Source organism: Leuciscus leuciscus, assembly GCF_965113295.1.
Source record: "Leuciscus leuciscus genome assembly, chromosome: 21".
Lineage (NCBI taxonomy): Eukaryota > Metazoa > Chordata > Actinopteri > Cypriniformes > Leuciscidae > Leuciscus > Leuciscus leuciscus.
This window is the reverse complement of record NC_138745.1, coordinates 12,681,277-12,706,591: the sequence shown is the minus strand read 5'-3', so window position 1 is coordinate 12,706,591 and position 25,315 is coordinate 12,681,277. Positions and strand designations below refer to the sequence as shown.

Below are 25,315 nucleotides of genomic sequence, written 5' to 3'. Positions count from 1 at the left end.
GCATTTTCACGTATGGATAAATAATGAATATCTTGTTAAATGCTAAAACTCTTCAGTGGTCTTATATTGACAAATTAATCTTTTGTAAAATTTTGGAGAGATGTGCCCAACCACAAAAACAAATAAATAAATAGCTAATTTTGACAAAAAGCAATGAGTTTGTACCATTGATAATTTAACAACAAAAAAATTTGTAAAACTTATTTATCAAAGGGAACTGCTAGGAACTTGCTGGGAATAGTTTTTCTCTGTGGAAGCAAAGAGTTTATTGGAAGTGAGCTAATAAAATATATAAAACACGAATCAATATTTTGTGCCCAAATAGCTGTGCTATCGCTTTACAATGGGGTCCTGAGCATTTATTTGCTTTGACATATGGTTTTGTTTTACCTTCCCTGGCTGCATTTGATCTGACCTTGTGTACAGTGTGAGACTTAAGTTTTTGAATGATTTATTTAGTAAAATAAATGAGTGTGGATGCACTCCCCGCTTTCTTGCATTCAGATAGGTATTCGTTTTCATGCCTTCGACTGCAAGTATTGCAAGGTGATCACATTTCACACCCACACCGTTTCGTCTCCTGTAACCATGGGTGCAATATATACCACCTGTCTGTCAAAGGCCATTTTATATCCTCATAACCTTGAGCTGTCTCACCTGACACTGGTGCAGAGCACACGCCAACCCTACGTGACCGTCCTTCAGGCGCTGGACCCGATGACTTCTGTCTGAATCTGTCCTGTGACACCTAATCTCCATTGACCTTTCTCATTCTCATAAAGGCAAAAAAGTCTAAATGTAGGGATGGACTTGATTTTTAATCAGGAATTTGATTGGCTGGTGAATGTGTTCTCTATATGACAAGTATTTGGAGCGGAAGGGGTTTATGATATCTGTTTGAAACAGAAAAACTGTTTCAGAGGGAGAGCATTTAAAAGATTTGAAGAAAGATTTGTTGGATGAAAGCCAGTTAACTTGCTGGAGGTCGCCGAGTGTATACACTGTTGGTTTCTAGGAGGCATTCTTGTTTTGATGTATTATCCAGTTCAGAGACTCGCTGCAAATCGCTAAACTCTTATGAAGCATCTGAACTGAATTTAATCCTAAGAAGTTGCTGATTTGGAACACTATACACAGCTCTATGTGATTCCAAATGAGTGTCCTTAACTAGGTTACTATGTACTTACATTTTTTTTTTTTTATTGTTAAGTACAATGTACTTGTGTTTATGTTGTATTGCAAAACTCTTTTGCTGCTATTGAGGTGGGATACGGGTAAGAGTCGGGACAGGTTTGGTGGTATGGTTAGGTTAAAGCAGGGGGTTCAAACTCAGTTCCTAGAGGGCCACATACCTGCAGAGTTTAAATTCACCTGATCCAGCTAATAAAGTCCTTCATGCTTATTTGAAAACTCCAGGTATGTGTGTTGGGGCAGGGTTGGAACTTAACACTGTTGGACTTTAGACCTCCAGGAACTGAGTTTGAAACCCATGGGTTAAAAGGGAGGGTTTAGGAGTAAGAGAAGGGTCAACAGTGTAATTATAGATATAATTATAGAAATTAATTACAGCTGTAATTAGATGCAGGTATTTTTAAAATAAGTACAAATGTAAAAATGCATGTAGCCATGCACAACTGCATTGTATACAATTATTAATTTAAATGTTAGGCCAGGTTTGGAACTTTTCTTTTATTATTTTTTTTATTATTTGCCATTGGGCTAGTTTGTTTCACAGACTTGGCAACCCTGTTACATACTTTTTTTTTTTGATGATGTCCTGTCAACCCCAGTTGATGAGGAATGGCTCCTTTAATATGTAACCAACATGCCTTTATCTGTTTTTCTTTCTCTCAGCCCATTCATTTGGCTCAGATCTCATTCCTGGTGAAGGCCTTTGGAATCCAGTTTGTTCTAGACCTGGAGCTCAATCAGTATGTGCAAAATCACACACTAGCAGAGACACATATGTTCTCATTCCCTCTAAACTGTATATTAATGATGATGATGGTGTGTGTGTGTGTGTGCGCACCTACAGCGATCTTTTGTCGTCTAACTATGTTGAACGCCACTTCGATAAGGACGGGCGACCTTTTAAGAGTCCGGTAAGGAAAACAATCACTCTTTTTCTATTTGTATCCCTTTATATTGATTTTGTTAGGGATTGATATCATAATGACCAAACATTTTTTATTAATATTAGATCTCCTGTTACAAAGAGTATCTTTGTGTCTGTTTGTAATTGTAGTTAACCCCTAATACACACAGGATTGTGTACCATAATACCGTGGTAATATGGCTTTATCAGTTTTTGTTACACACACACATACTGTACAGACACACACAAAAAAACACTTCTTTGTCTTCTCTGCATTGCTCCTCTTCTCTTGCTTGATTCCTAGTCTAGTTGTCTAATAAACCAGGCATTGTTTATTACGAATATTGTTGGCTCTTTGACAAATTGCAATTGCTCCTCTTTTGTATGTCGCTTTGGATAAGTCTCGGATAAATGTATACATTTAAATGTTATTGAATAACAATGATTTTTGAGTAAAATGAGACATGTAATTAACAGATTCCTTAATATTTCTATTTCACTGGCACTCTTAATGAAAACTTCTGCGGTATCATCTGTGGGTCTGGGAATATACCCACTCCCTTTCTTAGTGCTTGACTTTGATGCAGCAAGGCAAAGGAGCCTGGGAAAGCATCCGCCCCTCCTGTTCAGTGTCAGCCGTGTTTGACCAATCGCAACGCTGTTGCCATGACAACTGATTATAGACAGTTCTAGTCCACTTTGGCCAACTGAGTCAGAGAGAGAGAGACACACACACGCAGGAAGAATGAAGCATTGAGTGGAGAAGCTGAAGTCATTAAGCAACTACACTGCAGCAGAGACACAGAGGATCCAGGACTGCAGTGCAGAAAACTACATCCAGACTGGTCAAATGAAATCCCAGCAACAGTTGCAAATATTCCTCGGATACGCCAATCACACCACTGCCATGAACGTCTCCCACGCGTTCAGTGTGTGTGGGTGCCCGCTTACAGACCCCACGGCTCTTAAATTTGATTGAGAGTGTGGCTGCAGAAATGATGAATGATTCTTCAAATCCTGTGTCTTGTCGAGTAGAGGTGTGCTGTTACTTTACTAAGCGATTAGATGCAATATTTTCACTATAGAGGCATATAGACCAGAATATCATCGAGACTTGAGCGAGGGGTGGGTGGGGCTCATTCTAAAAGCGTTTAATGGACATAGGAAAAGTGATCTGATGAATTTTAATGGGGGAATGTTGCCTTGGTTACTGTCATATTTGAGGGCTGTTCAGCATTCACTGTGTAATCATTTCACTTCGGTGCAATGTGTGATGGTTTGATGTGTGTGAGATTTCAGGGAGGAGAGCACTGTTACTATCACGGTCACGTGAGAGGAGTTCAGAGGTCATGGGCAGCTCTCTCCACCTGTCAAGGCCTACAGTGAGACGCAACCATTTAACTGTTTTAACAATACAATCAATGTGTTTATTACCCTTAAAGAAACACTCCATTACCTCAGCTGCTTTTTATGGAAGCTTGTTTCCAACACGGGCTATAAAAAAAATCTCACAATTCAGACTTTCTTTCCTTCCAATTGGGAGTTTATATCTCACAGTTCTGACTTTATTTCTTACAATTCTGACTTTATTTCTTACAGTTCTGAGTTTATAACTCACAATTCTGGCTTTTTTATATATAAACTGTGTGATATATAAACTTCCAATTGCAAGTCGCAATTAATTTTTTTAAATGTATTATTCCATGGTGGAAACAAGCTTCTATAATTTTTTACTGTTGTTTTCACACTTACACTTCAGTGACATCAATATCAAAATGTCTGTTTGGGCATTTTTGGACACTTATGCACTTATACAAAGCACTGTTCCACACTTGTTTTTTTTTGGTTAAATAGGTGCATCATCCAGGGATTTTAAGTTTTTTTTTTTTTACAATAGGCCTACACTATTTATACAACAAAATGATACAATAGTGCATAAGTACACAAATTGGGACACACAATGTGTTTTTTGTACATGTCCCATGTTAATACTATGTTTTTGTTGAACATGTAGCAACTTTTTTTAGTACTTACCTGTTTTTTTAAACATGTAACAGTAATTGCATGGTTTTCCAAACATTTCCTAAAGTAAGTCAAGAGAGATTCATTTTCATAGCACTTTTCACAATACAAATTGTTTTAAAGCTGCTTAACACAAAAGTCATGATGTTGATGTTTATAATATCTCAATATCTTCATGCCTTATAATTGCATTTAGCAGATTAGAGCTGTGCAATAATATAGTTTACACTTTGCGATGATACAAGCAATCAAAACATTAAAATATGCTATGTAGTTATCATCCTACACTAGTATACTGTATGTATCTGGATAAAGTTGGACATACTTATATATCCAAATTTAAATAAAGAGCTGGGCGATAATATAGTTCCATTTTAATTTCATTTCATTTTCTCTTGCTTGCCCTCTTCAATGACAATAAAGTTGATCTAAAATAAATAAATTTTGCAACAAAATAAGTCAAGCAGCAGTTATATATATATATATATATATATATATATATATTAGTATAAATGGCTATACACACTGTATGTACAGTTTAGTGTACTGTATGTATGCAGATATGTTTTATAACAATAAATGGTAACACTTTGCAATAAGGTCCCATTCATTAACTTTACTAATGCAATTTTTTACAGTATTTATTCATCTTTGTTAATGTTAGTTAATAAAAACACAACTGTTCATTGTTAGTTCATGTTAACTCCGGTCCATTCAATAATATAACAGATACATATGTCATGGTGGGTTGTAGAGAAGTGCATGACGTTTTTTATTAAACGCACACACAGGAGATCGTAGAAGAAACCCTAAACACAACCACGTATTACATAGACAATACCGGACACAGAACTAAGGAAACTCAGGGCTTAAATACATGGGAAACGTAATAAAAGAGAAACAGAACAGGTGTGTGGAAACCATTAACAGCCAGGGAAACTAACTAGGAACTCAGGCAAATAGGAACATAATCATAACAGAACATACACGTTAAAACAACTTACTTTTAATCGATTTCAATTATGTATTAGTAAATGTTAAATTTAACATTATCTGAGATTACTAAAAGTATTTTTCATTGTTAGTTCATCAACTTATTTTAGCAAATTAAACCTTATTGTAAAATGTTACCCAATAAATCCTTCTCATTGAAAGAGTCTGCATTTTTAGGCTTTATTGGGGTTGTTGTCGTTGGAGTGTCTCACATTTGTGATGTTGGTGTGTCTACAGAGGGATGTTCTCAGATGGCAACTTTTCCTACAGCATCGAGCCCTTGCACAACAGCAGCGAGCAGGTCAGTACGCAGCTGAAATATTCATCTCTCTCATCTTTCTCATCTGCATGTTGCAGCCTGGAAAAACAAATAGATACACAGTCCTGCTCAATGAGAGACAGAAGAGACAGCGAAGCACTGAATTTTAGCCACATGCTCAGAAATGTGCATTACTGCCGTTGACTGACAGGTGAATCAGCAGACGCCTGTATGTGGGACGGAGGTGAAGAGCAGAAGGAGGGTGTCGAGTGAGAAAATATGAGACAGAGCAGCTTATGCGTGATATTAGCAGCGCTGCATTATCATATAGAAATCTGTCACTTTAAAATGAATGAAGAAATTCGATTTAAAGGGATACTTCAGGATTTAGCATTAAGCTTTGTATTAGTAGAAAACCTGTAGTATTTTCGAATTACTTTGCTTTCCTCCCTCATATCCCCCTGAGACGAGAGATTTATGTATTTTTTGTCTGGAAAAAATCCTCAGATGACGCAAAAATCGTCATTTTGCGTCATCGGAGGATTTTTTGGCCAGAGGCTAAAGACTACAGCCAGTAGGAGGGGCTGTCCCGCATGTTCTCAACCCGCCCATAGAGGGTGGGATCTCACTCACATAATGTACACAGTGTTAGCCGTCTTTCTTTGGAAGCTAAGCTAACAGGCTCTTGTTCTGTGGAGAAAGCTGAGTTGTAGGAGAAAGCTGAGTAGTAGGGGTTACCATCCTCTTTTTCCCAGACATGTCCGGCCGTCGAGATCGTCCAAAATGTCCGGGATTCGGCTTTTGCTTTCTGCAGTCGCCATTCATTGTTTACATGCACACCTTTTGTTTCAATCTAACTGAATTCATTCCGATTGGTGAATCTGAATGTAGTGTTTACATGAACGCTAAACAAGTGATCGGTTGATGTGCGTTTTAACATTGCTAAGAAAATTCCCGCTCCTCCGTGAGAGATACGAGATCGGTGCGTCTCAGTAATCACGCCACCGGCCTCGCGCCGTTCTCCCGCGGCCCTCAGCCTCGTCCTGCTCGCCACAGTAAACATAATGAATGGCGACTGTAGAAGGCAAAAGCCGAATCCCGGACATTTTGGGCGATCTAGAAATCCCGGGCAAACTCGTCAGAGTCTCACTAGTAGCCTAGCCTTGTTGTTTTCAATTGCGCTCTCTTACCGGTAGGCGTGGCTTGGGAGTGGCCTCGTAGGGCAGCGAAGTAAGTGCATTCTGGGAGTTGTTGTCTTTCATCCACATAAGCCAAAAATACATTTTCTGGCTTTTCTCAGTCTAGAAAGCTCCAAATTAAAAAATAATTTCACATTTCTTCTACATAAATGACCTATTTTAAATACACATTCATCTTTCCAGAGGTGAAGTATCCCTTTAATAATAAGAATGCCTATTTGACATTATTTTTCTGTCAAGTAATTGATTCGTACTTTTTAATTTAGACATTAAAAGTATAAGAACTTATTTATGAGTTTAATATAGACTACTATTCCTGGTTAACTACAGGTTAAACTCTGTCGACAGCATCTGTGGTCTGAAGTCGAATACCAGAGAACATCATTCCACTCGTCTCTCAGTTCAAATACATTTACAGTCATGCCATTGTGATGGAAGCATAACAGGAACGGCAGGTGGAGGGTGTAAAAGCAGTAATGTGACGTTTGTATTTTGGTCAAAACAGCCTCATTCGATTTTCATTTGTCCTTTCGGCTCTGATGCTGTTTGAATGGTTGATTTGAGGCAGGGCTACTTTTTCAAGATGGAGGAATAGATCTCTGCAGTGATTCAAGATTTTCCCATTGGCTTTTGGATTATTACAAAAAATACGCTCTGACCAGCAAAAATGAATTTTATGAATTTTGAAGCCTAAACAAGAAGTTAAAAGGCTAAAAACGAACTACACCACGGTTGCATGACTTGAACATCACAAAGAATAGTTTGAAAGTGTGTGATTATAAACACAATGAGGCTGTGAAAGCAGACTAGTGAGTAGATGAGTTTACCTGTTCGGTTTGATGATAAAGTCCCCATGAGATCAAAATTGGCTTTTAGTATGAATATGTTAAACTTTACTGTTATCTCTTGAATCTAAAGTGTCCCGCCCTCTACATTATAAATACACAATGAAAATCGGTCACACAGTGTAATATATAGGGGATAGGGAACGATTCAGACAGTGTAAATATGCTTTCCATTGGGGTGAATGAACTCTGGTTTGACGTTTGTGTCACACTAACCGCTGCAGTGCATACACACAGTCTGCTCCGGTCCAGAGACACAATAGCACAGAGCAGATCATATGCAGGTCAGTACAGTGCAGAAAACGTATCGGACCCATTTGAATTCTGCACAGAATGCTATTTTTTTAAGCGATTCGATTTAGAGATTTGGAGGAAACTGCGGCTTTACCGAGCTCAACGGCTCTGGCCGAGCTGTGATAGAAACAAAATGTTTTTGTCTATTTTAAAAAGGGGGAGGAGCTGTACGATATGTCCTGCTCTGTCTTCCTCTTTCAGTGGAAATGACCAACCTTTGTAGTGCTATGTAGACACTTGTTAACAACTGCTTTTTTTTTCAAGACAAGTAAAAGCTTAAAAACAAATCACAAGGCAGTATTACTGGTGTATTATGTCGTAGAATAAAATGTGCAAATATCTTGAGCTTCTGTGAACTACAGACCTTTTTTCAGGCTAAAATTCATTCCAAAAACCCAATGACTTTGGGACGATGAAACTGGAAGTCCTAAATGCTGACTTTTGGCCTAGAAAAAAAGACATTATCCTTGCAGCACTCTATTCCAGTAATGTCATTTCTGTGGGAGGAGTTTGTTCCAAGACAATTAGAGAAGCCTCAAAAGTAACCAAGCTTATTTTAAGCATGATGAAGATGAATCCTTAATTTGTGTGAATTAAATTATCTAAGAATTACTATTGCAATTCTTGTTGCATTGAAATAGCATGTCAAATGTGTCTGAGCGATTCTCTCTTCTTTCATTTCACCTTTCTTTTTGCTGTTTTTCTTGGTCCTTTCATCTGTATTTGTTATTTATCTCTCTTTCACTCTCTCTCCACTCCTCTTTCACTTCTCTTAAATGGGTCATTTTCATAAAGTATTCAAAGCCACATGTAAAGTGTCTCTCTCTGTCTGGGTAGATGGGAGATTAATAATGAATAGTTGTGTAATAGCCTTACGTGGCAGAGCTCAGTACATCAGCGAGCCTTTCATCTGAGAGGAAACGTTACCCAACAGCAGGAAATAATTCAGCCAGAAATTAGCACATTTATCAACAACATTTTCATACAATTTGGTACCAAAATATACTGTATGTACCAAATATTGTGAGTTCAATTACAACATGACTTTTCAGCAGGACTAGATAAGGGTGTGGCCTACTTTTCTCAAAAGGCCACAAAAATGGTTATGACGAAGTTGTGATTCTGAGAATCCATGTAAAAAATGAATGCTGATAAAACAATGTGGTAAACGTGAAAAATGCTGCATCTGCCTAAATTTGGAAATCAAACACAAGGACATTATGAGGATACAAGCAACATTGTGTAAACTTTCACCCATAAGGCACACTACAACAACAACATGATAACTATGTTTGGGGATGTGCTTACATTCTAACTCAGCAGCTAATAAATATGTTTGAACAGGCTGATGGCTGATTTTAATGAAATTTGGCAGATACTATGTAGACGGCATGTAGAGTAGGTACCAAATTTGGATGAAAATTTGCCACAAGGTAACGCTATAAAAAGCGAATTTACATATGGACTGTGCCAGCAAAAATATTACCATTTATTTATGATTAACATTAAGACAACTGCAGGAATATTAGGCTGCTGTCACTTTAAGGCCGATTGCACAAACCGTACCTGACACACATCCGGTTTCTTTCTAAACTGTTCACTTATGATATAACCGAGAGAATACTTGCCGAGACGGGTATTTTGCCGTAATTTTTTGTATATGTGTAAGTTCAAGTTCAAGTAAACGTGAAAGAGGAATCAATTCTGTGTTCGCACACTATATGAAACGCGCCTCTCTCTCTCTGTGTGCATGCGCTTCGAGTAAAAAAACTGAAAACAGCTCGCAAAAAAATCGTTTGAATGTGTAAATTGGCAAGAAAAAACACGTCCAAATAATAATCTTTCACTCTATGATAGTTAAACTTAGCAGTTAATCCTCGAATCACATTGTGCCTGGTCTGTACGGATCATGGATAAACTGCGATCCAATGCAACCCTAATAATTAATGAACACGCTTATCATCGTGATTGCTATCTTACAAAAGATGGAGAAAAATCCTACTCCAGTAAGTAAAAATGTCCCTGTCCCCAAATATTTTTTGGACTCAAAAGCACTTCACTCCACATTCTGCTGCGCCTCGTTTATTTTTTACCATGCATGCACACCAGTTATGTGCACCCCTGGATATAACTATATTTTCAGACAAAGTCTGAAATTTTTCTTGAGTAACAGTATGTTCATTCACACTTATCATTACTCATAGATCCCCAAACCCTAACAATCCACAATCCACAATACTGTCACATAAAATAAAATACAAAATTCCACAATGAACATTACCGAACCTCTAAACCTTTAAACTGTGTGTTGACATTTACCATAATTCCACTGGTTCAACAGCATCAGCAGCTTGTTTTCTTTCAAATTTGATCTATTATCTCTAGTCTACTGAACTGCTTAGACCCTAGTAATTGTCGATTGCGGCTATGTGAAACCTTACAGGAAAAACCCGTCATGTGACTAATGTCAAGAGAAAAATGCTGCATGCAGTATTTATGAAGGTTTCATACAGTAGGTGACTTCCATGATTCTGTCACACAGGATGCAAATACTCATGTTGTATACAGAATGGCAGACATCCGGCTGATGCCACAAAACTCAGGTAAGACATAGATTCGTCTTACATGCACATAAAATGACCTTCATGTCAATTGTATGACTTTCTTTCTTTAGTGGAGCTGAAGATGTTTTGAAGAGTAAAGGCAAAATGCAAAAAGTCACCATGCATCACATCATCTCTAATGAACAGCCTAATAATAGCAAAAATCACTATTCACATTTGTTGTATGGAAAGATCACCTTGACAAAATGATTATTCCTTTAATACAGTTAGACATAGTAGATGTCTTATATGACCTATACTAAGGTGTTTTTTTTTTAGCATTCAGACTGTATCCTTCCTGCTCTCTCTCTTTCTCCATCTGCTGCATATTGATTTTTTGCATGGATCATTTTTCAGTAATAGACATCTTTATCGATCTACTGAAAGCTGACGACTGGGAACTTTTTGTTCGGGATGGTTTTAGGCCGTATAACCAATGGCTTCTTCTCTTCCAGGAAGCACCAGGAACGGCAGTGACTCTGACATTAACAGTGACTATCCCGTTTCTATGGAGACGAATGAATCGGAGCTCACAGATGGGCTGAGACGGGCAAAAAGACAGGTGAGAGTTTTTATTTTTGACATCAGTTGATTTTTCTTGAAGATTCGTCATGCGTAGCAAGCTGCCAAAAAGGGCATCCAGAAATCGGTTTCAACCAAGGGAGGGCTGTGGTGATGGTTTTGTACCCGGCCCAAGAATTCCTAACTGTGGCCCTGCATAGACATATCAGAGTCCTGGTCTCACGTTATATTAGTATGTCTTTCACTACTAATGCACTTAAACTACCGGTCAAAAGTTTGGAATTAAGATTTTTTATGTGTTTTTTTCTACCTGATTCTGTGCTCACCAAACATTTTGATATTGTTGTTGAAACTACACCTGGGACTAAACAAAATGATGGGACCTCAATTAGTTTTTTTTAGTCAAGTTTCTTTAAATACTGGGTTGATATGCAATGACTGATGGGTACATTTCCTTCTGCACTTCCTGTGAAGTGATGTATCTATGTACCCTTATTCCCTTTGTTGTTCTTAATTTCTTTTGAACTGAACATGTATTCTCCCTTTGGATTGGAATCTCACTTAAGATGGCATATGAAGATTGGCTGTCAATCCATTAAGCAATGAGAAGTTTCCTCACAAAGTAGTTTATTCAGCGTACTGAAGCCTCTTCAGTTAACGTAATGAATGTAGCATTTTTTTCTTTACTTTTTCTCAGATACACTTTACACTTCAACCTGAAGTACTTCAAATACTATATATCTGAATATACTCTTGCATAAACACACGTACACCTACACATATAGGTGTGTGTGTGTGTGTGTGTGTGTGTGTGTGTGTGTGTGTGTGTGTGTGTGTGTATGTATATACACAGTACAGTTGTGCTTGCCGTACATCTATTCATTAGAAATATATACAAAAAGGAGAGGAAAAAAGAAAGAAGAGAAATAAATATGTATATAGGGAGTAATGTATGTATATAGGGAGTATTCTTTTTGTACATCATAAACATTAACTAAAAAATCAAATCGGGTCTATTAGATGTTGCATAGTTGGTCCATTTTTCCCAGTACAAAGCAAATTGCTCCAGTTTATGATTTACAAATGCGGTTATCTTCTCCATTTTATAGATGTCAATTGTGATTTACATCCATGCATTTAGAGGGTAGGGCTCTCCTGTGACAACCTTTTTTTTTTTTTTTTAAGCTCTTCATTCATTAAATCATTTTCATTAAATATTTATCTCTTTTTTTAAACATTGTTGAGGTATATATCCAAAATATAAAGGTTTACCATCAAAGGAAAGTTTTTTATTTTATTTTTTTTACATAAACCGTAGTCTGATCATTTGCAAATATATTGTTGAATGACTATAATCAGTAATTTTAGCCTCAGCATTTAAAAAAATAGACTGTTGGTATTGACTATCACTAGTAAAAAGATGCCATTCGACAAAACAGTTTCTAAGCTGTTTTATTGATACATCATAGTGTTGGCAATACGTTTCTGTACTGAATGATTCCGCCTTACAGTGCAGCACGCATTAGTTTAAAATGGCGATTAACTTGCGTGTACAATAAGCTTTTTATAACGTTCAATTTTGAGCATCCAGATGGTATAATCAAACATGTCTTGTGGAGTGCTCTCTGAGTATGCATTTATTTGTCATTTTAACTGTTTGACTTCGAAGATTTCTTATCCTGTTGCGCCCTCTATAGGCCATGACTAGCGACTAGTCGACATCAAACTTAAAACATCATGGCAGAGCATTTTAGTCGACTTATCTACTAGTCTTTGTATTTTTGCTGTGGAGCCCTAGGAGCGATTGGTGGTTAGGTGTTTTGCTCAAGGGGACCTCAGTCATTTCCTGCCAGTATTGAGATTTGAACCCGCAACCTTTGGGGTACCAGTCTGACTCTTTAACCATTAGGCCCCCCCCCAAAAAAAAGAAAAAAAAAAGAATTATCATCCAGGATTATGTTAATTATGTTAATTTTACATAACTGATTGAACATATATTAACATATAATGTGAAAAGGAACAATTAGTAATGGTTGCACTGCTTTTGGACTTTTTTTAGACAGTGTATATTTGGAAATTGTCTTCCCAGCATTATAAACTGGTTGAACCAGTGCACTGATCCACAAGTTACTCAATTATAGTTCACTTTCAAATATGCATTACAGTCACTCCGACTCAAAATTATCCAGTATCCTGGAGTATATTATTATACAATTTCAATTTGCCCAATGATGACAGATTATGCCAACTCGCAACTAGCAGTCTTGTGATGTCTTTTGCTGAACAGGAGAAAGTATAACAAATAAAATCTACTGTAAATATATTTATGGCATGATTACATCAGTATTTGATCTGGCTGATGTAACAGTGGTCTGGTGGCAGTAACTGTCAAGTCAAAAGTACACTGATACTATGACAGGCAGGGTTTGTAAATGAATGTTTAATAGTAAACACGCTGAAGATTAACATGCAAGCTGTCAATTCAAAAAGCATTCAGCTGTTTCCAGGGCTGGACTAGGACTAAAATGAGGCCCTACATTTGTGGCACAGAAACATGTAGTATTTAAAAATATGTGAGTGAAACAACATTAAATGCATTGATATATTTGTATGTATTAATATTTGTCTAGTCTTTGGTGTATGACAAATAGAATTTTGAAGAATTTTTACATGGCTCTTTTCCATCCAGGGACAGTTTAATATCACTAAAGTTGTAGTACACCATAAAATTAGTCTAATGACACAACGCTCATGTATCGTGTTAGTATATGTTAATGGAAAACTTGTCTCATTGAAAGCAATGGGTTTACCAGCAGCATCGGAATACAGACACTTTGTTTTGCTAATATTGGAGGCCGATAGCATGCAAAGTAATAGAACATAATCATAACCTTAAAATTTGGCTAGTGAGCTTATTGCGTTACTCACCATGGTTGATTTTCACCTGCAGTTTGACAGTTGGCCGGTGTTCATTTCAAATCCTGGTAACAGCAGTTCTCGGGTTAAGAGCTGGTTCCAGCCAGTGGTTGTAACAGTCTCAGATTCGGACATGTCTGCATGAACCGATGAGTGAGATGCTGATACTATCAGCATTCTTATACAGAGAACTTGAAGGAGGGAAAGAAATGTTTCCTTAAAGGGTTAGTTCACCCAAAAATGAAAATTCTGTCAGTAATTACTCACCCTCATGTTGTTCCAACCCTGTAAGACCTTCGTTCATCTTCGGAACACAAATTAAGATATTTTTGATTAAATCTGAGAGCTGGCTCACTTCTCCATAGGCTTCTAAGACACTATAACTTGCTGGCCCAGAAAATGCATTAAAGAGATCGTTAATATAGTCCAAGTGACTACAGTGGCTCAATCTTAAGTTTATAAAGCGACGAGAATACTTTTTGTGCGCAAAAAAACACAAAAATAACGACTTTATTCCACTATTCATTTCCTTCTCTCTGGGCCTCGAGTTTTTTCACGTAGTGTAACTGCGTAGCGCTTCTGTGTTGCACGTCACACGCATCACACACATGACCAGCGTCGGCCAATAGTGAGCCTACGTGTGACGTACAACACAGACGCGCTGTGCTAAAACACTACGTGAACTAACTCGAGGCACAGAGAGAAGGAAATGAATAGTGGAATAATGTCGTTCTTTTTTTATTTTTTTTCGGTCAGATGGCCCAGATGGCCCAGATTGGTCAGATGGCCCAGTCTTGTGATTGGTCTTCCACTTACAGTGCGTGTCGGAAACGAAACAACCATTACCATAAACTTCAGCTCCGTCCGGAGGCCTCCTAAAGCTTAGCGATTGTACACACTGTAAAGACAGTAATGATGCCAATGATTTTACCTTATCAATTCGAGCTCGAGTCCGATGATGAAACATTGAAAGAACTAGTAATTCAACCCCATTGTAAGGATAACTGAGCATGTTTCTCAGTGATGAACTACTCAGTTTGACGTACATTATGAGATGTTGCAACTGTAATTCCTCTCCATCAGTATTAACAAGTGCATGTCCATCAACAAACTGATGTGTATATTTCTCATTTATTGCTGTGCACATGTGGGAACTGCATCATTAACTGTATCATAACAGCGTAAACATTAGCCGAGCACTAACGTGAATTACTGATGTAACATTAAAGTTTGTGAAACAAATCTAGCTCCATCCTCTATCGTTACTCAAAGTAGTAAAAACAACATGCAATCTGCATTAATGGACACGATTTTTGGTAGCAGGCCCACAGCTGCTTAGCAGAAGTATTTCAGTAAGACAGTAATAACGTGAGTTAGCCGGTTAGCCAGAGACCTACACAATATAAAACACAACGATGTATTTTGAACACCCGGTAGAAAATATATACATAAAAAATGTATCATACTTACAGGTTGTGAATCTGAGGAGCAAGTTGGTCCAAATAAAGTGGGTACTGTCCCATCTTTAATAGATAAGCGTTTTGAAAATCCTATTTAGACTTCATGAAGATTTGAGAAGCAATCGTTAAAAGGTTATACTGCTGTTGTATTGCTGTGGTAATTTTAACCACTGAGTCTTCACATCCTCATCCTTTGGAAGTGTTTACAAAGAGAATTTGCTGCTTTTGCTGAGCAAAAAAAGGCATCTTCGACATATTCACAACACGAACCAACAGTGTTTGAGGGCAGGTCAAAGTAGACATACAAAATGTACAGTGCTGGTCCTCAAGGACAGGTTTGAAAACCTCATGTGTTAGACAACCAATCCAAAGAGCTATATGAATATCACATCGAGACACCAGCAGCATGTCATAACCAGAGCAGTCTGATAGCGGGACAGTGCTGGAGAGCAAGAGCAGCCACGAATAATCACCAGACAAGACAAAACACTCGAAAGTTGACAGGACTAGACTCAAACAAAATGCAGGCGAGTAAGCAGACACAGGGCACAATCTGGCAATGCAACAGAGAAAGAGAGAAACTTGGTAAATACAGCCAAACAGCTTAGAATTGTTCAGTTCGTAACACCAGTTCTGTGTACAACATGTATCAGACACTCTGCGAACAGACTGTGGGCGATCAGTGGGTGTGACGTCTGAAGCTGAGACTATCCTGTTAAAGGGTCATGGAATCACCGGCCTATTTTAGCACAGATCATTTGTCTAAGATTTGAAAAAGGCAAAAGAAAATTGTGCTAAGGTTGTGGAAAGGTGGGAAGAGGAGAGGGAGTCACACAAGAATCAATATAACACAGAACTGCAGAACTCAATATACAGATGAATGAATATTAAAATGTAAATGGAGACAAAAAAAAACATCTGGGGACACTTTGCTGTATTTTACAAATATAACCGTATGGCTAGGGGTGTGTAGTATGACAAAAACTATCAATAACAATAATGTTTTTGTGTTGGTACTGTCGTGGTCATCTGACTCCCACTGGGACAAAAATTAACTTTTTCCATTTAGGGGCAATAGATGCCACCTTAAATTGATTTCCAATGGCATTTTTACCTATTGAGGGCAATTTCTTATAACCTTATTGGATGTATATATTTATCTCCTGTGCATGGCCCTCTTCTGATATTGTCGCTGTTGTGCTATACTTTCTCCACTTGTTGATGACTGTTTTTTCAGTTTTCCATGTTTTTTTTTGTTTTTTGTTCAGTTTTTTTGTAGCCCTCATCTGAGCATTACCTTTCAACACTGAGACCCTTTTGTGGTCAATGGCTCTGTAGTATGGCCTATTTACATTTGTCACTTTATGCATTTTTACTGATCAGATAGCTATCCAATTTGTTAAAACTGTTGCATTTACACTTGAAAACATAAATGTGTCTCTGCAAAACTATACTATAAATCCAATCTTCAATTCCCACACTATATGCGAATTCAACTGAGTTTACACAAACAAAAGCAACAGATATGAACTGCATTGTATTCATCATCAGCTAATTTCAAGATCAAAGGCTACAATAGGAGAGAAAGCTATCAGCAGCCATATCACCCTGTAGCCCAAGATTGGTTGCCCACTGAAGTTAAGCAGGGCTGAGCCTGGTTAGTACCTGGATGGGAGACCTCCTAGGAAAACTAGGTTGCCGGTGGAAGAGGTTTTAGTGAGGCTAGCAGGGGGTGCTCACCCTGTGGTCTGTGTGGGTCCTAGCGCTCCAGGATGATGGGGACACTTTATGACTTTCTGTGGTCATAAAAAAAAAATCCCAGGATGTCCTTCGAAAAAGAGTAGGGGTGTAACCTTGGCATCCTGGCCAAATTTGCCCACTGGCCTCTGTCCATCATGGCCTCCTAATCATCCCCATATACTAATTGGCTTCACCACTCTTGTCTCCTCTCCATCAGTAAGCTGGTTGAAGAGATTTCCCCCTTCCAAATGTAAAGCGCTTTGAGTGCAGAGAAAAGCGCTATATAAATGTAACAAATTATTATTAATTATTATTAAAGTGACATCAGCATAGGTACTCTCTCAGGACTTTCTAAAGAGATAGGCTACTCGCCTGCGGCGGCCCATATCTGTGGTGATGTATGTTGTAGTAGCACTGTGGTAGACTACCTGGAGCTGGTATAACTTGCTCTCACACTTTTGTTTTTTACAGTTTTGGGTGGAGTAAAATTAAAGTCCAATTCACACTGCACATACCAATGCAAATGCCAGCATACACGTTTGTTGGGTTTTGACGGATAACTGTGTTACCCCTGTCGGCGTTGGTCTGGGTTTGTTTTCACCAGACTGAACATGTTCAATCAGCGCATGTCAGTGTCTGCTGAGGCAGTGTGAATATGACAGTTATTTTTCATAAAATTCTAAATTCAACGGCCAACTTGTTTGTTGGTGTTTGTTGCCGTTTGTCTGTGCGGTGTGAATTGACCTTTACATATATGGCTTTAACTACCAGATGCATTTGCTCTGATCCAGTTGCAGTTCCATTTACACCTGTTGTTTTCACAATCGGAAACTATCCGATCAAAGAAAATGCATGAAGTGACCAGGCGTAAATAACCCCGTAGCATGCAACCAAGAAGATGTCTAAAATCTTACTTGAACAGCTGAGATTTATTTGGAGTCACTTCAAGCGATGACAGCCTGTTGTGAACTATTTCACATGAACTTGATGATTAGTTCATTCTGAACAGGCACCTACTCAATTATAAAAAGGTTAGGGTTTATTTTGATCTTTTTTTCTCTGAAATGTGTCACTGGTTTTCAGCGGCATTCATTTTCTACATTACAAAAAACAGCTGTTTTAACAGGGGTGTGTAGATTTTTTTTTTCCAAATCTATGACTGTAACCATAGAGACACTGACTAAAGTAATACCAAAGATGGTGATGTAAATAAAACTGTAAAGTCTTATCAACTGTTAAGTCTAGCAGAAATATATAAAAAGGAAATGATCAGATTAGTTTAAAGTATTACTTTAAAAGGATGGCATAAGATTATTTGAGAAATTATTCCTTTAGAATTTCGTGTTCCTTTAGAATGTGTTACTCATCTGTCAACTGAAGATTTCCATCCAGTCTGGACCCCATATCTTGATTGTATTGATGTTTCTTTAAGTAATATTTAGAGGTTTGGTATATTATAATGCTACCGTTTCATTTTTTATTTTATTTCATGTCCTTTTTATTTTTTTATTTTTTTTTTACTGTAATTGCCGGGCTTTCTTTGTTTGGTTTTTGCTTGGGTTGTTAATGGTTCGAAATGTTGATAAAAAGCTGCAAAAAACCCCCCCAAAAACATTACAATAGGAATTAATGAAATTGATTGATTAGTTTGATAAAAGAATCATAAAAGTTTCCATATTCCTTAAACACTCTTTTAAAAACAAAAAATCATTTGATTCTCCATCAAAACATTTCCATCACAATATGTTGTGTAATTCACACTTGCTGTATCATTGAACTGTACACTAACATGTCATGTCACGTCACATTCTGTTATGTTGCTTCAACCCTTTAAAGACATCGGTTTGGTTAAACTGTGATTCCCTGTGTCCCCCTGCAGGTTCGGAGGGGTCCGCGCACAGTTCAGAGTGAAACAAAGTATGTAGAGTTACTAGTGGTCAATGATTACGAACTGGTAAGATCTGAAAATAGTACATTTATTTAACAGTTATTCTTTTCTGTATTTATTTTTGCATGTGGTGTGTAATATTTGTATTGATGTTCTCTCTGTAGTTTGTACAGATGCGAAGATCGACCTCTCAGACGAGAAACTTTGCTAAAGCTGTAGTGAACATGGCTGATGCTGTACGTCCTGAAGTTTGACAGACATATTCATGATTTTTTCTCATGATGTCTTCTTTGAGTAAGTACTGTAGCAATTTTTATACTTAAAACATCCTATTAAATTCCAGATTTACAAGGAGCAGCTGAACACTAGAATAGTGCTTGTCGCCATGGAGACGTGGTCAACTCAGAACATGGTTTCTGTTGGCGACGACCCTTTGGTGACCCTGCGTGACTTTATGAAATACAGGAAGGAGAATATCAAAGAGAAGAGTGATGCAGCTCACCTGCTCTCGTATGTTATGCTTCCTTCTTAGACGACACATTTTTTACACGCTCGGTCATAGAATTTGACACATGCAATATAATTAAAGCCCCATGAAATCAACTTTGTTTGTGTTTTTGTTAGCCTATATGCTAGTGTACTACAAAAAGTAGCCTTTTTAAAACCTTTCTCTTCCTAAGAAATGGACTGAAAATATGTAATTGTCTCCTGTGTAGTGGCATCTACAAATTTTTGCTCCTGAGAATGAGAATATCCTTCCCCCTAAACACTTTTGGTTTCAATCGGAAATGCGTCAACAGAGGAAAGAAAATTTACTTTGTCAAACCATTTCATGGGGCCTTATGCAACACATTTGCATCACACTAGTGGCATTTCAATTTAAGATTGCATATGACTTTCATGATAACCAACTCTGTAAGAAGTTCAAAACCTTTGTAAGGTAAATATTCTGTGAACTATTTGACCCGTAGGGGACGCACGTTTCAGAGCAGTCGCAGTGGCACTGCATACATCGAGGGGATCTGCTCACCGACACGAGGTGGAGGAGTCAATGAGGTGAGAGCTTAAAGCAGCACTCAGTAACTTCGGGACTTCTTCGCTGTATTCTCGCTTTTTGCTCGCAGGTTTCTCTCTAGAGCTCCCCCCACAGCTTCGGAATAGATATTTGACAACACTGTCGTAAAAACTCGTTGTTGATTCTCAGACACCAGAGGCTATAGATCAACGACATCAAAGCAGATGGGACGTTCTTTAAAACGTCTTCTTCATTCGGGTTCGGACAGCGTGAGGGAGCGCAATAATGACAGCATTTTAGCAGATTTCTTTTGGCCGTAAAGCAATTGTTTACATCGCGAGACCTGATATCACGCGAGACTTCCTGACGCGGCGGCCGGCGGCCCGCCGGCTCAAAGTTGCAAGTGCGTATTTTCCGCTCACGGGCACCAGGGGGGTGCGAAACGACCACCATTCAACCCGAAATAAGTAATATAACCATTCCAATGACTCCGAAGCTGTTCAGTTAAGGTAAAAAAAGTTACTTAGTTCACCTTTAATGGCTAAAGCTCAGAGCTACTTTTGCTAAAACTTTATTTTGATCGTCCACTTTCAACTTGACATTCTACTAACTTTGCAACTACATGTCAGCTACCAGCCATTCGAGTATTAGTAGACTGTCTGCTTAAAGGTAGGGTAGGTTTTTTGTTATACTGGTTGAAACTCTCTTCACATCCAAATAGAAATCAATAATAGAAGTGGTCTAAATAAAAAAATAAAAAAATACATTTATCTTCTGTGGACGTCTCAGGACCAAAAAAAATTTGTCCAATCATTGTATTCGGTCCAAATGATAGGATGCCCTACCTGCCTGTCAAACTATGTATTCCCATACCTCTGCACACTCTGCTTGCGCAGCATGTTCCATTAAGCTATGCAGAGTTGTAGACAGAAAGTCAACGAGCACCGCAAACAAACAGCAGTCAGCTTTTACAGTTCCTTCTGAACCAAAACAACGAGCTTATGCTGCTTTCACGCCATATCTTAATTTTATTGTGACATTCTACTTGGAGCTATGCATTTCTATGGCAACACTATCAATGGCTAAATTAATCTGCAGCAGTCAGTTGGTACAAGTCAGAGCTCTTTAACTTGTTTACGTTAATTTTTATTGTGATGTTATGTGCTTTGAAACAACTTAATTTAACGCTGTCTCTTGTGACGCTTTGCTTACTCTGCTCTGGCTGTGTGTGTTCATGTGTTTTGGAGGAGGCGTGGCTTTGGAGAGCGCTCTGAGAGGAGTGAGGGATCTTATGTTTTTAAAACTAGCTTGCTATTGCTAGCCTCTTTGAAATTGCCTACCCTACCTTTAAAATATGTTTACACTTTATTTTGATGGTCCCACAACACATTCTACAGACTATAGGTAACTTTGCAAGTACGTTCCAGCTTATTCTACTTACCTAAACCCTAAGCAAACAGTCTACTTATGTTCTATTGAGAGTTAGTTGACATGTAGTTGCAAAGTTACTTATAGTTAATAGAATGTCTAAAGTGGACTATCGAAATAAAGTGCAACGTCTTGGTTACTGACGTAACCTCCGTTCCCTGATAGAGGGAACGAGACATTGTGTTGATGTAGTGACACTAGGGTTCGCACTTGAGAGCCACAAATACCTCTGACACTTTAGAAAAGGCAAATGAGAATTAGCGAGTGGAATTTGCATGCCACTCCCCCAGACATACGGGTATAAAATGAGATGGTATCTCTCATCCACTCATTCAGGTTTGTGCTGAGGAGCCGAAACAGTGTCCTGGCCATTTTAACAGGTAGTTCAGTGTTGTGGCAGGAGGCAAACAAGTCTACCTGAGCTTCGACTAATCGGCTCCAAATCAGCTGGACTACACAGGGATGGATTCTCTACTCTCTTTGAAGCTTGTCCTCACGACAGTGCATTCACTGCATTATTGAGTTTGTCTGTTTTCTGTCTGAATAACTTCAGATAGTTCTGTGCTTGCTTCTTCCCAGTTGACCCGAACCCCCCCACCTGGCTAAGGTGTCTAAGCACCAGGCCCCTGTATACACGCAATAGATCGTAAGAGTGTGCTAGTATTAGCCAGATTTGAATACCCACTTCTCTGGGCGGGGCAAGGACATCCTCCATGCCTTCCGTGATCAAGGATACAAACCGGAGAAATGAGACATGAGAGTACGCATTTTTCAGGTCTATTGGCATGAACCACAACCATGACCGCAACATTCCCATGTTCACACTCTCGCAATGAGAGAATGCACCATTCACAAAAGATGCTCCAGCATGGGCATGGCCCACACTGCAGTAGCAATCGTGGCCGTCTAATGGAGACAGGCCTTGACCTTATCCAGAAATACACGGGCAAAAAAGCATCTTTAAAAAGATGTTCTTCGTCCGTGATTGCTCTTTTAGAGGAAATCTCTCTTTTATAAAGAAACTCTCTTGTTAGAGAATTTTCTCTTTTGGATTTTTTTTTTTTTCTACTTGCTCATTGAAGTGCCCATGGGAACTCTCTGAGTTCTTATCTGTGTGTATAATAGAAACAACTGTTGAAATGTGCAGTAGGAAACCAATGAAGCTTCTAGGCAGAGGTGAATGAAGTGGCATGCAAATTCCACTCGCCAATTCTCATTGGCCTTTTCTGAAGTATCAGAGGTGTTTGGGGCTCCCAAGTGCGAACCCCTAGTGTCACTACATCGACACAACGCCGAAGTGATTGACAGATAGGGAAAAAAAGTTTCTTCATAATCTTAATCAAATAACTGACTGCAAACGCACTTTTAAATATATTTATAATAAGCGTACTGTTAGTTATTTTGTATTAAAGCATCTGCTAAATGAGTGCTAACATACCATCTACCAACTTTGTGTTAATGTCAGTATGGAAATGTGGGACCCATGGCTATCACATTATGTCAGAGTTTGGGACAGAACCTTGGAATGATGTGGAACAAAGACCGTGCTACTGCAGGTAACCATCCTTCCACTCCTGACAAAATATAACAAAAAAAAGGGGGTACTGTTGTTTTAATGTGTGTGTGTGTGTGTGTGTGTGTGTGTGTGTGGTAGGAGACTGCAGATGTCCAGATCCGTGGTTAGGCTGCATCATGGAGGATACTGGGTGAGTCAAGTTTTTGGGTCTTTGTGTAAGTATATTTTTATTGCAACATTCATGCTGGAAATATACACTATGCAAGTGCACAAGCTCAGTCACAAATGTTTGGCAAATGGATTGCAAGCATGAGGCCCTATTGTATATGATGTGAATTCTTGCCAGAGTAAGCAAAATACAGAATTGAGGATTTTTTTATTAACCATGACCCACAGGATAACTGGAAGAGGAATTCATTAATTGCAATTCAAAGAAATTCAACAAAGGTTAAAGCATTCTATAAGAGTTCTCCCATCATGGTCCACTAAAGCTAAATAATTTAATACAATGAAATTATATTTGTATAATTATTTATTTTGGCCATAAGGCGTATAAACCTTGAAACGTCTAATTATTTTGCAAACAATGCTTTATCAAGCCAACAAATCGTATCTTATTTAGTTACAGTTAATTAGTTACAGTAACAGTATGTGAATTTCTTTGAATTTCAGTTCATTCTACTTGCTTACATTGAAATTTGAATAGAATCATGTATTCAGTCTTAATTCAAATTCACTTCAAATTTAGAAACTGAATTGAAATTTTAAAAGCATTCTCAATTAATTTCTGAATTGCATACAACCTTGCTTCTTGCTTTACTGTAATCTCAGTACTCAAATTAGTGATGGACATCAATTGTCTTTACTTTTACTAAGTTACTATTAAGATTGCTAGCTAACTTGCTCTGTAAGATTCTTTTTAAACTTGCTTCACCATGGAGTGTATTTTTCAAGTATTTTCAAGTCAGCTAAATAGTTTAGCTCTACCGGCACAACTGGTAGAGCATGGCACTAGTAGTACTAGTGATAGATTCGATTCCCATGATCACTCATAATGTATACCTTGAATGCACTGGTTAAAGGCCAATTCACACACTGCACCGACCAATGGCGACAGTCACCAGATTACAGTGTCACATTTTCAAGACCTGACAAATGTAGATTCAGCATGTTTCTACAAAATTAAAAGCCAATTAATGCCGAAAGGTGTGTCACTGTTCCGCCAAAACCTGACGAATGTGGCTCATGTTAGTGCAGTGTGAACTGGCCTCAAGTTGCTTTGGATAAAAGTGTCTGTCAAATATAAATTACATTTTGCTGTTCCTTCTCTAATAGTTTTACACACTGTTTCCATGTAAGGGTAACTGAACAGTATTAACTCTATTATGTGATCCTGACAGATACTATCTACCCAGAAAGTTTTCACGGTGCAGTATAGAGGAGTACATTCAGTTCCTCCAGCAAGGAGGAGGGAGCTGCCTCTTCAATAAACCTAACAAGGTTTGTCTGGAACATCCAGTTAAATGAAAGAAAAAAAAGTTTTTGAAAAAAGTTTCCATGGCCCCCAGAATATTTTGTTGTATGAATATCTGAATGAGCAATATATCAAAGGAAAGAACAGACTATCTGCTTTTAAACAAAATTCTAGCTTCATGCATTCCTTTTTTTATCAACACTTGCATGTGGGTAAGTTTAATAAAAATGCAACATTTTGAGCAAAAAGCTAAGAAAATCACGTTTTTGTCAAAGACTACATTCCGTTTGAGATCCAGATTCAGAACGATGATCAAAACATACAGTAGATGCAGTCGATCAAGTCCATCAACACCCCCAAATCTTGCACAGTCCTATAGTTCCTCCTGGGTTGACATTTCATTCTGTAACATTTGGCAGTTTTTATTTATATGCTGTTTAATTTTGACGTTATTTTACATATGCATCTCCTTACGTATGATATCGCTTGTTTCTGCACAGTTGAGCACACAAGCCTTTCAATGTATACTCCTTTGCCCGTGAGCGTGTAGAGACACATTCTAGTGGACTGTCCATTTTTAGTGCTCAAACCACTTGCTCATGCTCTGTTGTCTGCTCACAAGTCTGTGCGGATACAAAAATCTGGCTGCATGCGGACGTGTGGACAGACATCAGCAAACTGTGTTGATAACGAAATTACATCAAGTGGACTGTCTGCGAGCCAGAGCAGAACGCGGACAAGGGAAGTATACTTTAGGCTTTAGAGCTTAGCAATCCCACACTCCCACACATATACTTGGTGATTCACAAGGTGATGCCACAGTCTTAGATGGACCTCTATGAGGGGCTGCTTTTCCCAGAAGCATCCACAATCTACAATGCAATGCTTCTGGGAAATGCAGCCATGGGCATGTAGGAGTAACTTTCTGGCTGCACTTAACATGTTAGTTGGACATGGTAAGCCATTCCTGAGATCCATTCTACAACTTCTCAAGGCTCCTGCACTGGAAATTCTCTCTGGGCAGTACACCAATACCATGTTTCATG

The 25,315-nt window shown here is 38.3% G+C and overlaps 1 protein-coding gene across 2 annotated transcripts in view; it reads left to right on the top strand.

Moving 5' to 3' along the window:
- Positions 1 to 25,315, top strand: part of adam11 (ADAM metallopeptidase domain 11) — a 67,062-nt gene that overhangs the window by 4,439 nt on the left and 37,308 nt on the right. For both annotated transcript variants that reach the window (XM_082152731.1, XM_082152730.1), the window contains exons 3-15: positions 1,855 to 1,931; positions 2,036 to 2,102; positions 3,395 to 3,477; positions 5,348 to 5,411; positions 10,250 to 10,310; positions 10,766 to 10,872; positions 18,828 to 18,902; positions 19,001 to 19,072; positions 19,180 to 19,346; positions 19,808 to 19,892; positions 22,745 to 22,835; positions 22,934 to 22,985; positions 24,196 to 24,295. In XM_082152731.1, coding sequence (XP_082008857.1) covers positions 1,855 to 1,931; positions 2,036 to 2,102; positions 3,395 to 3,477; positions 5,348 to 5,411; positions 10,250 to 10,310; positions 10,766 to 10,872; positions 18,828 to 18,902; positions 19,001 to 19,072; positions 19,180 to 19,346; positions 19,808 to 19,892; positions 22,745 to 22,835; positions 22,934 to 22,985; positions 24,196 to 24,295 — 1,101 coding nt within the window. The remainder of the gene's footprint in view (positions 1 to 1,854; positions 1,932 to 2,035; positions 2,103 to 3,394; positions 3,478 to 5,347; positions 5,412 to 10,249; positions 10,311 to 10,765; positions 10,873 to 18,827; positions 18,903 to 19,000; positions 19,073 to 19,179; positions 19,347 to 19,807; positions 19,893 to 22,744; positions 22,836 to 22,933; positions 22,986 to 24,195; positions 24,296 to 25,315) is intronic.